General features: G+C 50.3%; 1 protein-coding gene across 1 annotated transcript in view; it reads left to right on the forward strand.

Moving 5' to 3' along the window:
- Jarid2 (Jumonji, AT rich interactive domain 2) overlaps window positions 1–16748 on the forward strand; it is a 128374-nt gene that overhangs the window by 107724 nt on the left and 3902 nt on the right. The window contains exons 25-30 of the mRNA XM_077679379.1: window positions 7774–7973; window positions 8906–9077; window positions 10780–10945; window positions 11104–11204; window positions 12775–12919; window positions 13895–14152. Coding sequence (XP_077535505.1) covers window positions 7774–7973; window positions 8906–9077; window positions 10780–10945; window positions 11104–11204; window positions 12775–12919; window positions 13895–14152 — 1042 coding nt within the window. The remainder of the gene's footprint in view (window positions 1–7773; window positions 7974–8905; window positions 9078–10779; window positions 10946–11103; window positions 11205–12774; window positions 12920–13894; window positions 14153–16748) is intronic.

Below are 16748 nucleotides of genomic sequence, written 5' to 3' on the forward strand. Positions count from 1 at the left end.
GAAGCGACAAGACCTGTGCATACGCGGGAAAATTCCACACCCTTGTAAAATTGCGCTGTGTCCTTATAGAAAGAATAAACAAACAAAAACGTTTACACTGCACACGACCCGTGCGCTATCGCCCATACATTACCGGACACGTATTTTACACTCGCAAGCGCCTGTGTGATCGTGTCCTTCCCGTACCTTTTCTAAAATAAATACCATTTTTGAACAGTCTTTGTTTATACTGAGGAGGAGGAATAAACATTTATTCAACTGTATCGAGTTGCTAATTTTACGTATTATTTCAAATACGTTTCTATGGATGCGCAAGAGTATTTAGGGGGATTCTTCGGTAAAATTAAGCAGTTGTGAGTTTGCGTCTGTCATGTGGCAATTCGTGTGTCATGTTCATATATATCATTTTAAAATCCGACATGAATCACCTTGTCCAGAAACGTGTCTCACTCAGCATAACCAAATGCCTAATATGGTCACGTCTTAACCTCTTAAGGTGGACGTAAGTTTAAAGAAAGAGTAGAAAACGCGTAATACAATGCACGTTGTTGCCCACATGTGTGAGGGGTGTGTGCCATGACTCGATAGTTTTTTTTTTAATTTTTTCCCACAATGCTTGCTTTCAATACAATTTTGAAAAAGGCGAGCCACAATTCCTGGACAATCTCGGACCAAAGGGGGGTTAATCAGTTTTAAAAATACGTACTGCTTTTTCACCGCTACAGAACACGGCGCCTAGTGTAGTTTCGATTGTAAGTGATACTGATAACCATAGTTTGGCTTTTCGCGTTACATGCGTTCTCTTCTCGCTGCTCTTGCAACGTTGGCAGGACCCCCCCCCCCCCCCCTCTTCTCGAAAAAAAAATAAATGCACAGAATTTCATTTTTTAACCAATCCTCAAGAATTAAATGCCAAGACAAAGGCGATATTCAGTTCACAAAACAAAGTAGTTACCGGGAAGCCGTTGCGCTGATTCGCAACGAGAAATAAAAAGGAAATGTTTTACTACATCTGCAACAGCACAACTTCATTTATTGCCATCTTTAGGGTTCGTAAGCGACCTTATACGCAGGAATGCAAACACATCTCGCTGTTGCAGGCACCTGTTAGATTTTAAAAGGAATGCAAATGGTCAACAGAGCCGCCGTAACAGAAAATTTGTGCTCGCTGTGAGGTCCCACAAGCTTGGTTTGCACACTGTAAACCTGCTTGTCACTTTGCGAAAACCTAGCTAAACATTAGATGTTGATTGTACTGCGTGCGTTGACAATTCAATTCGCAAGTTCACTTGCGACGAAAGCCGTAAATAAGTGACCCGAAACCGTTATTCATCAAACCTTCCTTCAGAGTCGTTAAAATTTCATTTGAAAGACCCGTTAGAGCGGTTACATTTATATTTCTGCGCTGATCAAAATTTACTAATTTTATGTAGCCTTTTGAACACACAAAAATATCGTAAGCTCTTAGAAATAATTTCGGGGGAGTTAAGTAGTGTTACCATTTCAGGGCATCCCACAAATGCAAGAATGCGTCATGCTACTAGTGAAAGCGATCGAGATTGCCGTTGTGAACTGAATTTCAGAGATCGATGCTTCCTAATTTGTTTCTATTTATGCTTTTATTGAAGGCTCAAAGCCGTAGTCTGGAAATATCGAGCCTGCTACGAGCCACAGCGTACAAGTTCATTGTCACAATTACGGCCATTCTGAGATTCCCGATGAGTCGTCGCTTTTTTTTTTTGGCGTAGTAATGAAAACTGACTGCCGCATGCTATTCATTGAACGTTGAGGAACCGAACTACAGCATACCACTCTTGTTTGCGCCTTTCGTGCGCACATACGGCGGGAAAAAGGCACGAAGCGCGCCCACAGTGTGCATTCTTACGGGCCGCTCAGCGGAGCATCCACACTAGCAGCGCGACGCTGTCGCCACCTACATGTCGAGCTCGCGGAGAATAGGGGTGTCCATGGCAATGTTGTCTTGGGGGAGGGGTGAAACACATGATGCGATTAGCCGTGAATAGTTTATGACAAGCTGTAAAGACAGCTCATGCGAGGGGGGAAGTTGAGGAACGCCAGGTGCACATTGGCATAGCTTGCGATAATTCGCTTGTAGCTAACTCGAACAGTGACGAATAAATTCGCGGCAAATAGCAACGAAGTTGGGCTGCGTACGGGAAAGTGGATGCCGCGTACTTCTCACTCAGTCACCCATCTCTCGCCCGTGTCCTGCATGGAAGAACACGATGGAGGGGTCGTGGTACCCGTACCCAAATGGTGTGCCACTGGTTACCCACCAGTAGGGACCAATCACCGGAACTAGGGTGGTGATGATTCACCGGTAATAATGCCCCACGGGCCAGTTACTATCAGTTCACGGGTGTGCCAATACTGATTCCTGGATCACGGAGTTACTTTCGGGTAACTCCACACGGGAAGAGGGGGAAGGGGTAAGAGAAGGAGGAGAAAGGAAGCAGGGGTGGAGGAAGTGCATGAGAGGTAGGGACATGACCCGGAAGGAGGGGAAGGGGGAAGGCGAGGAGGGTGACGGGCCAATAAGAGCTGGAGGTGGTGCGCACGCACGTTTGAGGTCTGCAGTGGAACGCTGGACAGGTGGCCTAAGAACGTTTCATACTTCACGAGTTGTACTACAATGTGGGGGAGGGATGGAATGGATTCACCGTAGCTGCATCGACGCTCGTCGGAACCGTGACCCCACGTGGCTGCCTGAGATTTCTCAGTGGCAACGGCGAGCGAGAATTAGCGGCGCGTGCGCACTTGCGCAAAATCCTCGGGAGATCTGAGAAGTAAAATAACAAGTCGCATAGCACTGAAGTGAAGTCTGCTTACATGATTTGGATGTGAAAACATTAAGGATTCCCCTGCGTGCAATGCAGCTATAAGGAACGCGCTCATTTTGTTTTAAATCGAGAGCTTTCTTAGTGGTACCGATAGCATGTTGTCAAAAAACTAATGCATTTCCCCATAGACCGGTCGGTGGACCGAAAAGCTCTGGTAAGATCTCTGTACACACGGTGCGTGCGTGAAACCGGGCTTCCATTGTGTCAAAACGTTCACTTGAATATCGCGAAAAAGGAACGGTTCTAGAGGAGACAATACACGCATCGATCATGAAGGAGTACAATAGTATACCTTTATCTCATAAACCACGTATCGGTATCTATACATTTAGATCGTTCGTAGATTCGTTTACTTATTGCGCGAAAATTGTCGCATGAGTTCGTTCTTCGTTCCCGATTTGGGTCTTTGAAAGTTTGACGGTCGATTGGACACATTTTGAGCCAAGGTTGTACGCACTTTTAGCGAAGGTTTTGACGTATTTTTGACGCAGTTTTGATGTAAGAAATTTATTTCGCGCTTCTTTGTCAACCTTCTTTTGGAAGAAATGGTAAAGTTTATTATTTCTCCCTTTGGAACCATTTCATTCATGTTTTAAATGCCTCGAAAGCCGAGTTTATTGCCGCGTCGGCAAAGAGTGGTGGTTGAGTAACTTGCCTGTCAATGTGCGTACTTGGGTTTCATAACCATTTTTTTTCCTTGTCTTTTTTACTTTGAAGTTAGATGACGGCGCGCGGCACGTGGATTTTTCCAGACATCCGATGTGGACAAAGCCGGAGTTATCTTCGTGATGTTCTTTTCCCCGGGGCTTCTCCTCCAAGCCGCAGCAGCGCTGAGGATCTCACCCCGGGTATCTTCAACCGACAAACTCAGCCTCCGATACAAAACTGTACATTCATTTACAGCCCGGCGGGCGACTAAAAAACAGGACTCGCGCGGAGCTCGAAGACGACGGGCCGAGCTCTCCCGCGCCCGGACCGCGTCTCTCGATGTCGTCTCCTTGTCTTCATCTTCCCTCCACCCTGACGCTGGGGGCTAGGGAAGAGGGAAAAGCGAGTCCTTCGTGGGGGTCCAACCCCATGTGGTGGCCATTAGCGCATCCGGGTGCTAGCAGGCGGGACCTTCCTCGGGATGCGCGGAGTTTCAAGGCCCCGCGCGACACGTGCGTTCGATTTCTGTGCTGCTCGTCCCAGGGCCCGCGTAGGTTCGTGTGTCGAAGCGCCCGACACCTCTACCACCACTGTGAAACATAACTTCAGGAATGTTTCACACACGAAACACACACCGCACACACTTTTGGCACGTGCACCATCGTTCCTTCAGTTGACGACACAACAATAGCACGGCCAGTGCCCCCTGACACTGGCTGCAGGTCACCATGACAAAATAGCCACAATCCTCATCTAGCTCATTCAGAGCGAGCGGCCTTTAGCAGGTGGTACGCACCGGCCGTCGTCGTCCGAAAACCCCCCTGCCATGCGGCGCACCCCGTCGCACAACAGTAACAGGGGCCCCTCTCCTCCTCGCTTTCTCGCTCGAGGAGGGACCGCTGCTGCCTCGTCGGCCTGCGTTGCAGCCACGCTGCACTGCGGTGAAGCCGACTGACGCAACAGTATCGGGAACCCCTCTCCACCTCGCTTTTTCGCTCGAGAAGGGACCGCTTCTGGCTCGTCACCATGCGTTGAAGCCACTCTGTACTCAGGTGAAGCTGACTGACGCTTTCGCCTCTTTCTGGGCGAACCCTCGGGATCGGCCGCTTCTGCGCTCGGAGCGTCGTGCTGCCCTACGCACTACGCACCGTTGGTCAGCGTAAGCAGCAGAGGGCTGCTTAGCGGTCACATTACCGCTGACACTGACTATCTGTTCAGCTACGCCTGCAGTCCTACATGCAACTGCCTGGGGCTGCATTACATAAGCAGCCGTACACTGATTTACACTTTCCTCCTTCAATTCGTAGGAGCTCCCCATGGCGATCACATTTTCGCGACATGACATTTGGGGATCTCCAGAAACAAAAGACGCAGTGTGCGCGACATCAACTGCATCCGATTCCTCGCGTGATTCCCGGGCTGCTGCATCCTGCAAAGCTCTTGGCCGCTCGGCCATGCTCCCGGAATGTTCTGCGCCTCCGCACGATGCGACGACAGGCTCATGCTCAACTGAAGCCAGCCTCAGCCCCTTCAGTACTGCTGCTTTAAGAACTGCGTAGCTCTTCCGCTGCTCCCCTGAGAGTCCAGCTAGGCACCGTCTAGCCCTCACGCTCAAGTAGGGAAGAATTACCCCTGCTCGCCATTTTGGCGGCACACAGTAGGAGTCTAGCCTGGCCTCGGCGCAAGCGAACCAATCAAACACGAACGCTTCCTGGGAGGGCATATCTACGAGCACCCCTTCCAGCATGCTCATGCAATCTGATCTCCCATCCATCTCGCTGCACCCTTGTACTTGCTGCCCGGTCGATGAGGTGGTGGCGTTGTTAGCGCTTCTCAAACGCTCACTCCTTAGACGTTCCGCTGCTAACTCCGCCTCAGCGATCTTCAATTTCGCCTGCAGTAGGGTCATCTCGTCAGCGAACGACATGGCTGACCTAATCCTGACGCTTGCTTCCTCGTCAGCACTCGCACTCAGCTCCATGCCTCAAGAAGTTAGCTAACCGCCCCCCATAATCTCAGGGCTGCTCATGAGGCACCCCCTACATGTCATGGTGAGCCACGCACCCAGGATCAAGAGAGGCACTGACCTGCATAGCTCGGTGCCTGTAGAGATGCCGCACCGGTGCAGATGGGGTATCCATTTAGGCGCGGCTCCTTCAGCCGAGGTGTCCGCCAAACAAATCTCGCTGACTTCTCGCCTGCCGACAGCTCGCTGCTCCGCACGCTCTTTGATCAGTGGGCTGCTGAAGGCTCGCTGACCGCTAGTCAAGCTGCTTCTCCGCCACTCAGCATGCCGCAGAGATTCCCTCGGTCGCCGTTGAGAAGTCCGTTGAGCGCCGATGGAGCCGCTTCTCCGCCAGGCTGGCGAGCTCCGCTGCTCCCGCCGATCTCGTTCAGCAGACCGCGATTTCTCCGCCTGCTCCGTCCGTCGAGGGCCCGTATCACCCGCCGGCTGGCTGAGTCGTCGCTGTTGAAGATCCTGCCGGCTGCGCCAGTTATCTTCGTGATGTTCTTTTCCCCGGGGCTTCTCCTCCAAGCCGCAGCAGCGCTGAGGATCTCACCCCGGGTATCTTCAACCGACAAACTCAGCCTCCGATACAAAACTGTACATTTATTTACAGCCCGGCGGGCGACTAAAAAACAGGACTCGCGCGGAGCTCGAAGACGACGGGCCGAGCTCTCCCGCGCCCGGACCGCGTCTCTCGATGTCGTCTCCTTGTCTTCATCTTCCCTCCACCCTGACGCTGGGGGCTAGGGAAGAGGGAAAAGCGAGTCCTTCGTGGGGTTCCAACCCCATGTGGTGGCCATTAGCGCATCCGGGTGCTAGCAGGCGGGACCTTCCTCGGGATGCGCGGAGTTTCAAGGCCCCGCGCGACACGTGCGTTCGATTTCTGTGCTGCTCGTCCCAGGGCCCGCGTAGGTTCGTGTGTCGAAGCGCCCGACAGCCGGGTTTACGCCCCATACTGTTTTTGTACTTTAAAATTCATCCTGGTTGGTGCATTGAAGAACCAGAAAAAAAATCCATACGGAAAGTTTCAATTCTGCGCTCTTGCTCGGCGCGCGAGGTCAACTCGTTTTCGTGTCAGTGGCTGTGGCTATTGGTGACCACAGTGATTGGTTTGTGCATCGGAACCATTTTTCTGTGCTCTTGCCGGGAACTACTGCTCGGTGCACCAATCGCAAAAAAAAAAAACAATTAGCTAAACCCCCGCTGGGGGTTTTGCGTATCGCATTGCACTTGTTAATGAAGATTGTGGACTGTTGCGTAAGTTGCGATGAAAATAAATGGCCAGTTGAGTTCTCATTGTAATGTGCATTCAAGGACGCTGCTGGCTACCAATTGCAAAAAAACAAAACAAAAAAAAAACAATTCGCTAAACCCCCGCTGGGGGTTTTGCGTATCGCATTGCACTTGTTAATGAAGATTGTGGGCTGTTGCGTAAGTTGCGATGAAAATAAATGCCCAGTTGAGTTCTCATTGCAATGTGCTTTCAAGGACACTGCTGGCTATACTTTTTCGCAGCTATTCGAATTGTTTTCTTGCAAATTATTTGAGGTAAACTATTATTTGACCCATATTCGCTTCGAAGGCCCAAATCTCTATCCTTGCGTGCCTAAGTTTTAGCCTGTAATTTGGCCAACAAGTAAAACAACTTTTTGTATGTGTTTCCCGGTCGCGGCGGCCGCTTTTCTGATGGAGATGAAAAGCGAAAACGCCCGTGTGTTCGAGATTTCGGCGCACGTTAAAGATCCCCAGTAGGTCAAAATTAATCCGGAGCCCTCCACTACGGCGCGCCTTATCGCTTGTGTAGCGTCGGCCCGTTAAGTCCATCAATCAATCAAACTTTTTGTACGTTTGTGACGACAGTGTAAGCTTTTTCGGTAAAAACAAAACGACTTGAGGTTGCGGTTAGCACCTGCCCTACTATCTATATGCCAGTCTCACTTGATTGTATGGTCACGTGAGATGACGCCCTGGATACCGTTTGGTCGGCCACCATACCGTCAGCACAATTGGCTTTGATGAGAACTCATGGCATCAATAGACAACTTCCGTGGTCATGACATGCGCAGAGACAAGGGAACTTTTTTTTTTTGCTACAGCTGTTACGCAAACGCTCAAATTGGTGTTATACGCCCAAAGCTACAACTTGGCAATGCTTTGCACCATAGGTGACGGCGGCCGACCAATTATCCTATACACAGTCTCGTACAGACGGGCGTTTTAGTGCATCAAAAGGTTCCCCTTTCTTGCGCTTTTCAGGACGTCGTGGTCTTCGGGGAGGCCGAAGGACTGCTCAGCTTCTCGGCGCTTCAGTCCGTCCAGCTGCCTGAACAATATCCGGCGCTCGCTGCGGACCCCGACCGCATGATGGGCGCCTTTCACACGACCGGAACCACGGGTGTCGCCAAGAGGGCCGCCATCTCTCACCGCCAGTGGATCGCCCAGCTTTTGTCTGCTAAGTACACACACCCGCGGCGCAATTATCGACTCAAGCCTGTCTTTATTGTGCTCAGATAGCCTTGCATCAGAAAAGCGAGAAACGCGCCTAAGCTTTGTGTGTATCAGGTTATTTGTCAGATTTCTATGCTGCTTAAGTTGCTGATCGATAGCGGCTTTCGTCGACGGGCGTTTCAATTTGAGACTAACGTTTTAGCGCCATGTCTAGTCGATGATCGGAAGATCTATGCCAAATGCGCCCACATGTGGAGATTTTGGCTCACGTTGAAGATCTCCCGACGGCCTCCATTAATCCACAACCCTCTACTGCGATACGCTTCAAAGCCCATGTGAAATCGCTTCGTAGCGTAAAATCCAAATAACATATGAAAGCTAGCTGCATAGCAAATTTGAACGTGGGCTTGCGTGCCTTCGTGGCGCCCGACAGGCCACGTGGCTGATCTGCAGCCCTCGTTTCCAGCGTGCGTTGCCAACTAAAAATCTAACAAAAACCGTGACGTTGTTAGATTGTTTTAACTTCCTGTGACCGTGTTAATACGTAAAAACGCGACGACCCGACTGCTCGCGTGCAGTGGCTTTCGGTGCCGAGCTGCGCACGTCTAGTCATGCCGAGGCAGGTATCAGTCCTGGCAACACCGTCTCGAAAGGCCCATATACTATCTTTTGGGACAAGATGTTTAGTGTTTAGGAGCGACTGGTGTATGATTGAACGCTGATTGCACACTGGTTGGGATGTGATTGGGCTCCTACGTTTGAAGGACTGATTGGATTCTGTGGGCCCGATCAGAGTGCTTATGTCGGGCTCTGGGGGGAATGTTCCGATGTCCCAACAGCTGCGCCTTGTAATTTTTGATCGGAAACCTTGCTGAGGGATCCCATTCGGGCCGCTGTACAACTGGGGCTGCCTTGCGGGCGGGTCCTCCATCGCACGCAGGGCGCTCGCCTCTGGCCAGCTGGGACCGGAGGACGTGGTACTGTGCGCAGCCCCGCTCACGCACATCAGCGGCTTCTGGCTTTTCTGCGGCTGCCTGACGCTTGGCACCCCGTTGCTCATGCTGCCCTCGTTCGACCCGGCCGTGCTCGTGCCAGCTGTCCGCAAACACAGGGTGACCGGCTGCTTCTTGCCGTGACGGCAGCGAGAACCAGAGCATGCGTTAGAGCGTGCATGCTGCTTGCAGGCGTACACACGTCGCTCCCCTGCCCAAACCTTCCAAAGAAAAGTAGTCGTGATTACTTAAACTAATTTCTGTTCATTATGGGCGCTTCTGCTCCGCAGAAGACTCGTTCCTAATGTGTGAACCGTCCGTAATAAGGAGTCATGGTTTTAAAAATGCAAGCATGGTTAATTTTGCCACAAAAATGTCTGATACTTTCAGGCTCCTAACCGAAAAAAAAACAATGTGGCAGCTACTTGTAGTGCACGTTGTCAATATCCCTGCTGCTCAGGGTTGTTCCACCAATTCACGTATACTTCACTGGAGTTAAAAGCAACTCATTTTGAATTTGCGCATTTGTTACTTTTACTTCAATTCTGTGGAAAAAGCTATGGCCGCTTTGACTTAGCACCTTCTCTCTCTCTCTCTCTCTCTCTTAGTAACAAGTTCATCCGCTCAGCATAATTAATCTAGCTACAAATTTCAAAATACATGGTTCTGTACAGTTGAGCGCGAAGAACAGACAGGGACTGTAAAAGGACACGACACACGGGCGCTTGTATCGTGTCCTTGTTTCGTGTCCTTTTACAGTCCCTGTCTATTCTTTGCGCTCAACTGTACAGAACCATAGAACACCATAGGCTAATCGATCCCGTTGCTAATTCAAAATGCAGAAGTTTATATCTTGGTGGCTATATGGAAACTTTCAGTACGGTTTGGGCCATCGAATTGAAGGTAGAAGCAGTTATTAGCGAGCGGTACCTCCAGCTGTTGTAGTCTATCGCTTCGAGAGCGGTCCGTTTTAATTGCCTATAGCGGGAGGTTGCCCCAAGACTTCAAAGTGCCTTCCAGAGGCCTGGATCCAATCGGTGCGCTCTCGGACACAAACCGTTCTTAAATAGTGACACACGGTGTATTTTTCCTATCGTGGTTGGCGGCAATGAACGTCGCCATTACTATTCACGAGTGGGAGCTCAGTTCCAATCTCGCGATGAAACTTTGGCTCATCGGTTTTTTGTTTTTTTCGGCTCATCCAATGCTCTCCATGAATGGTTGACTATACTGTATGCATAATGATGATTCACGCAGTTCCTTGACTGCTAAGCTTATTTCGCGTTTGTTTTTGTTTTTTTTAGTCGCAGCACTTTGACGCCCGGTACAGTGGTTTGGCGGCGACGGCGGCGACGGTGATGCCCGCGTAACTGAGCGAGCGAACGAGACACCGAATACAGACAGAAAACGAAGGAGGAGCGTCTGGCGAAAATGTGACGGGGAGGACGGCACGCGCTGCTATGGCGTCATCTCTCTCAGTGCCCCCCCCCCCCCCCTTCACACTTTCGACATGCGTCGCAGCCGGGGAACGCCCTGCCCCTAATACTATCGCCAGACGCTCCTCCTCCATTCGGGGCTCATCCGAACTACGTGAAATTTGCGCGGGAGGTTCAAACATGATTTCCAACAACATGCTCGGCGGCGGCGACGCGCTGTGAAATAACGGCAGGGTAGCGCGCGGCGCCGTGCATTCGCTGATCACGCGATCACTTCCTGAGACGCAGCAGCTATGCGCCGTGACCGAGAAGACTGCAGTTCGCGCTGCGCACAAATTTCCCATTAGGGAGTATAGTAATCGTCAGCTGCTTTTTTGTTGTTTCAGGTCACCACCATCATGATATTTCCATTCTACCTACGGATTCTTATCAACAATGCGCAGCCGGACGCGCTTCGAAGCGTTGAAAAGGTCTTCATCGGCGGGAGCACTGCTCCTGTCAGTCTGTTACAGGAGGCGCAGCTCAAGTTCCATTTCAAGTTCATATCGCAAGGTAAGCAGTGCAAACGCAATGCTTTGCGCACCCCTCATAGACTTCCCGTGGTACACCTCCCACGGGGCAATAAAATTGATAAACCTTATCCATTGTCTTAACATCGTGGCGATAACGCAAACCTTTTTTTATGCTCCCGTTTCTTGCTTCATGCGCAGGTTACGGTCTCACAGAAGCTTGTTGCAGCGTCACATCTACGAGACTAAGGAGCTGCGGGTTTGGTAGCGTTGGAACGCCAGTTCCCATGGCACAAATTAAAGTAAGCAGTTTTTAAAGACGGCAGTCTTTCTTGGGCTACTTAAGCGCAAAAATTTTGGTCTTATGTCTGTCTGTCTGTTTGTCTGTCCGCACGGCGAAAAGTTAAGGGAACTCTTAAACGAGACGTTTATCATACACGCCTCGTTCAAGAGTTCGCCACTACTAAATCTGGTAGCATAGTTCATACTTACCAACAGGGTACAGCGAAAAGAATACATTAGGTGTATTTGAAGCAAGGCATAAATACATAACTGATACAAGCACAATTATTTTAATTAAAAATATGCGTGGGCGTAATTTTTGCGATAGAAAACACAAAAAAAAACTCGTTCAAAACATTATTTTGACAACAAAATAAAGGGAGTGCTCGCGCACAAGCCGCGGGAAATTTGAATTGAATTCAGCAAATTTCTCTGGCGTTTATCATGGGAGGGCCGAGACAGGAGGGGGGGAGATGAGGGGTAGCTACGTGGTAGAGGCTGCAGGAAACTATCATCTTTCGAGGACATTTGCAGGGAAGCGCGAAGATACGCCCCCCCCCCCCCCCCCCCTTTTTTTTTTTTTCAGACGGTCAGTGCTGCCTTGTTACTTTTGGAACGATAACAGATCATCTCACAGATCATATTCGAAACATTAAAGAAAGGGGGGCTGGATGGAAGAGTAATTCTCACCCCAGGGCAGCATTACGGCGCAATGCAGCAGTCGAACAGGCACGGGAGAGGTTGTTTGGACATACTGAATAAATTTGAGGCGCTAAACAACGCGGACCAGAAGAAACACGTAGACACAGACAAGGCGCCATCAGACAAGGCGCCATGGACATCAGAGGTGGTGTTATATGTGCATTATGGTGATGGGTGCACATGTACAGGGGCTGATCTTGCAGCTTCTACTGCATTAAAAAAAAAACTGGTCCCTATATTTGATATTTTCACGGGTACGCACTGTTGACGACGTACATTAATTAATACTGGCTATTCAGCTGAGCTAACGATGCATGAAGTCTCAGGTGTTCGTTATGAGACATCACGATTCACTTGTTGAAAAAGAGTGAAACATAAGTTCCTTGCACCTCCAACCGAAATCTTTTGAGATTCTAGAAGTAAAGCTTGCCTATGTGCCATCCCAACGTGTTTGTATACTGTCGTTAGCTTGTTCAACTGTGCTCCATAATCGGATAGCAAGTAGCTATGTATACTAGCTGACACAAACGCGCGAAATGTTATACTGTTCTATTTTCAGTTCTTTATATGTACGTGCGCACCATCTTTGTGGAGGTCACTAGTTATAAACAATTAATACTTTGAGGAAATTTTGTGCAAGGCGGCCCGGTTAATAGAAAATACAGCGTAGCTAGGACAGGGACAAAAGGAAGGCTTGACACACACAAGCGCTTATTCAGCGCGCGTGTGTGTCAACCTATCCTTTCGTCTCTATCTCAGCTGCGCTGTCTTTCCCACTGATCACGTCCAACCAACATGCCCGAATAGCCACACTATATAATGCACTGTAGACAGGCCACGTTTTTCTACGGACAGACACAAGGTGGCTCATTTGCTTTGCACACCAAGGTGGTGGACTTGAAGGCTGGCAGGAAGCTTGGTCCAAGAGAGAAAGGCGAGATATGCGTCAAGGCGCCGTTCACATTCTTGGGCTACATGGGCAAGCCACAAGAGACTGCAAGCGTGTACGACGATGAAGGCTTCATTCGGACAGGTATGTAGCAAAGCGGTACACCATACTGGTGATCAAGCGAAGTTCAAGTGGCTTAAAGGGACCCATCGACACTTTAGTCAACTTTTTTCGAAATCTTAAATGCTTGCAGAACATAGTCAACCAACACATCCACTTAGATTAGGGGGTCGCAAGTACCTCAGCCAAAAATATATTACGGCTCTATTCCCATCAGTTCACTTTGAAACTTGCTCAAAAGATTTTTTTTCTATTTACAGGTGTTGTCGTTCTTCGACCGCTGGCATTACGTCATTACAGCGGTGTCGGCTATTGGCCGGCTTTTATTCAGTTTCAGCAATGTAAACATTCGATCGAAACTCTAGAAAGAAAGCCATAAAAGCAATGCAGAAACGGAAGGCGGATAGTTCTGCCGCGACGAGCAAATCACGCAGTGCCGCTCCGTGCTGGCAATAACTATAGCTTTCGCAGTGCTTCCAGACGCCAAGGAAAGAGTGAAAGAGTTTATCGGAAGTGTTCCCTTTAAAAGCATTTCGCCGCATCACTGAACGAAATAATCAACATAGATGCTAAGTTGGCATCACTCACTTGAGATGAGAATCCTTCTAAATACACTCAGGAAGTACAATATTAAGACAATAGAAGATTGGGAGACTAGATCTGCTCAGCTCCACTACGTAGCCACAACTCATAGCGGTCCTGATGGCCGAAGCCAGTGCTAGGATCCTCGGAATCCTGGCTGACGCGGCTCAGGGGAGATGGTCTAAGACATCTGCCTTTCAAAATCCATCTCGGGCATCAAATAAAGCCCTCTCTCTTTTTCTTCTAACTAGAATTGTCGACCACTGACAGCCACGGTATCAAATGAGAATATTTTATACGTGGCAGATAGCTATGTTTTGATGCAATTAGCTAGAAACGGTTCATGCTGGTGATTAAGAGCAAGATTCGGCGACTTGCACTTGGAACTGCCAGCTTACGGACGGTAATATGTTCCAGGCGACATGGGTTACTACGACGAGGACGGCAACTTGTACGTGACGGGCCGCCTGAAGGAGCTGATCAAGTGCATGGAGATACAGATCAATCCGGCGGAGATTGAACACGTGTTGCTGCAGGACCCGGACGTGGAGGAAGCGCTTGTGGCCGGGGTGCCCCACGAGAGCCTCGGTGAAGCCGTGCGCGCTTTCGTCCTTCTACGCGACGGCTGCACTCGGGCGGCCGACACCGAAGCCCGGCTCCGGAGGCTAGTGGAAGGTGGGCGGCCGCTTGCACCCAGCCCCGGAGAAGGGCCTTCCTCATCTATCCAACAGAAGGAACCCTTTGCCTTTCGAGCTGAGGGACGTTGCAAGCCAAACCAGCGCTCCGAGTCAGCTTCTACTAGCCGCAGTTCTGGGTGAAAGTTCAGCGCGACCTATCTGCTAACACAGCACGTGTTAAGAGAGCACTAGCGGAACTCGCCCATCCTGAGCCGCGCCTGACCAGTCCTCCTGCAAGCCCCTCTCCCAGCCCTTTAAGTCTTTACGTCGTATCCCACCCTGCCTCTCGCCCTATACCAGCTCATCGAGTTATCGTAGACTCTGCTTCGTGTCCGACGCTATGCGCCTGTACGTGGGGACATTCACGACCGTTGTTTCCCGCCCTGCGGTCATCCACGCTCAGCAAACATGCCGCGCGAGCGCTGACTGCGGCGGGTCTGTTGTTCACGGAAACGGACTCAAACATTCTGCATACAGACTAATCGTAGACTACAACAGTAACATGGGAACGAGGTATCAGGCGGAAGCAGTGTAGATGTCTCGATTCACTGATCGAACACCGGGCACCGCGACGTACTGCGAGGCAGACGGGGTTCACGGGACGACTGCGCAGTCCGCATCCTGAATCCCAAGACCACCTCCATTCTGCCCCGCGGTCCCCGCGATACGTGCCTCCACTGGCAACTCGCCAGACAGAGCGAACCCGTCCGGGCGGACGGGGTGTACTACCCTTGCGTGTGCTCTGCCGTTTCGTTACTCGACCCCGCCATTGAGGAAAGGCCAACCCAACTGGGGCGCGTTGCGTAGCAGCGTCCGTCTGGGGAAACCTGACCAAAACAGATTCGCATCATCAAGGGTGCTTCAGAATTCGACCCAAAGAAACGATGAGCAATGTAGAACCACCGGAAAGCATACAGCACTTAAAGGCTAACTGCAGTCAAAATTTTAACCTCTTGAAAACAATATTTTCGTATAGTCTGCCTAAAAATACGGCAAGATACAAAATATGTCAGCTGAAATCGCGTATCCGCGGCGCACATGTCCATCGAAAATGTGAGATTTTGAAACCGAAATTGAGATGCGCGCGGCCGGCCAGGCTGAAGTGACGCGTCAGCCGGCTCAGCCGGACAGCGAGCCGCCGCACGCGGCTGGCCGGCCGGAGCGAACCTGCGCGAAACGCTCCGCCCTGGCCGCAGCTCGACCGGTTCCCCTGGCTCGCCGTAGGAAAAAGCGCAGGGCCGGCCGCAGTGTCATTTCCGCTTCATGGCTGTTTGCGCGATCTGCCGGCAGGTGCAGCGTCACCTGCGACGTAGCTGTTTTGAACGCTTCTAATTAATTGACCACGCATTTCACGGGGCTACCAGTCATGTCTTAATTGGTTTAGTGGTACGTACTGCACGTCCGAAGTAAATTTGGACAAGGTGAAATTTGAGGGCAGTTGGACTCTAATGCCTTTAATTGATCAATGGAATGTTACTAGCAAGCCCAGGAGAAAGCTTGTTTTAGGTTCTCGGGTACGTTTGTTTCGTTGTTTGCTCTGCAAGTACAAAATTATAAATGCGACAATAAAATGTGTTCCAGCGAAGAACTGCCAGATAAGCGATGCGTGCCAACATAGGAGCTACGTGGAAACCCTCAAGCACAGTGGAGCTCTGGAACTGAGCCGTTTCCGAACTCAAGGGACATTTTCAACAATGCAAATACTTGCATTTTTTTTACTCTTAAAAATGACCTTTTTAGGCAGAGAATTTGTCTCCTTTAAAAATAAAACGATTTTTTTATGACAGCTGTTCGATCAATGATAAAAATGCCGCCTTTCAAATGACTGAAACAAAGTTGTTGTTGGTAAACTTTATTGACACACAAAAAACAAAGAAAAAGACCATCAAAGTCCGGGGTTCTGAAAGGAACAAAATTATCTAACAGACGGGAGAACCTGACGAACGTGAGCCACCAAAGCTCGCCACCAGGCCACTCGGTCTGTTCCCTCCGGTGACGCGAGCCAGTCTTGGAGAGAAGAGGGAGGAGGTGTAAGGGATTTAAGATGAATTGCGAGTGATGGTTGCGAACCAGAACAGTCCCAAAGAACATGCGGCGTATTGGGAAAGCCAGAACACTTGGAGCACCGCGCAGGGCTGCGATGGCCTTGTAGTCGATGCAGTATGTGCGGAGTTGGAAGGCTGTCCGTTTGCGCTTGCCGGATAAGACAAGCATCTGCCCGGGGTAACAGGTGAGAGGGAGACGGAAGAGTCTGCCTATCCCTGATTAACTGTTGCACAGTCTGGTGTCGATGGAGACGGGCTTGTCGCGCTTGCGTGGGTGGGTGGAAAGGATTTGGCCAGGGCGTCTCCGAGTCTCCCGGTTGGGACGGAGCACGGGAAAGCTGATGCGCCAGCTTGTTGCCCGGAACGCCTGCGTGACCAGGAACCCAGTCCAGCACGTAGCTAGTACCAGTGTGTTTGGCCAGATGAGTGTGGAGTGCATGCATAATATTGATGGGAAGCGTCTGCTCCTGGAACAAGCGCAGAGCATCCTGACTGTCGCTGAGGATCACGTGGTTACCAGGAGTGACTATCGATAAGATTGCGTCAGTT

The sequence above is a fragment of the Haemaphysalis longicornis genome, unplaced genomic scaffold, assembly GCF_048455015.1.
Source record: "Haemaphysalis longicornis isolate Haplotype H1 unplaced genomic scaffold, Haemaphysalis longicornis Haplotype H1 scaffold_1, whole genome shotgun sequence".
NCBI classification, from domain to species: domain Eukaryota; kingdom Metazoa; phylum Arthropoda; class Arachnida; order Ixodida; family Ixodidae; genus Haemaphysalis; species Haemaphysalis longicornis.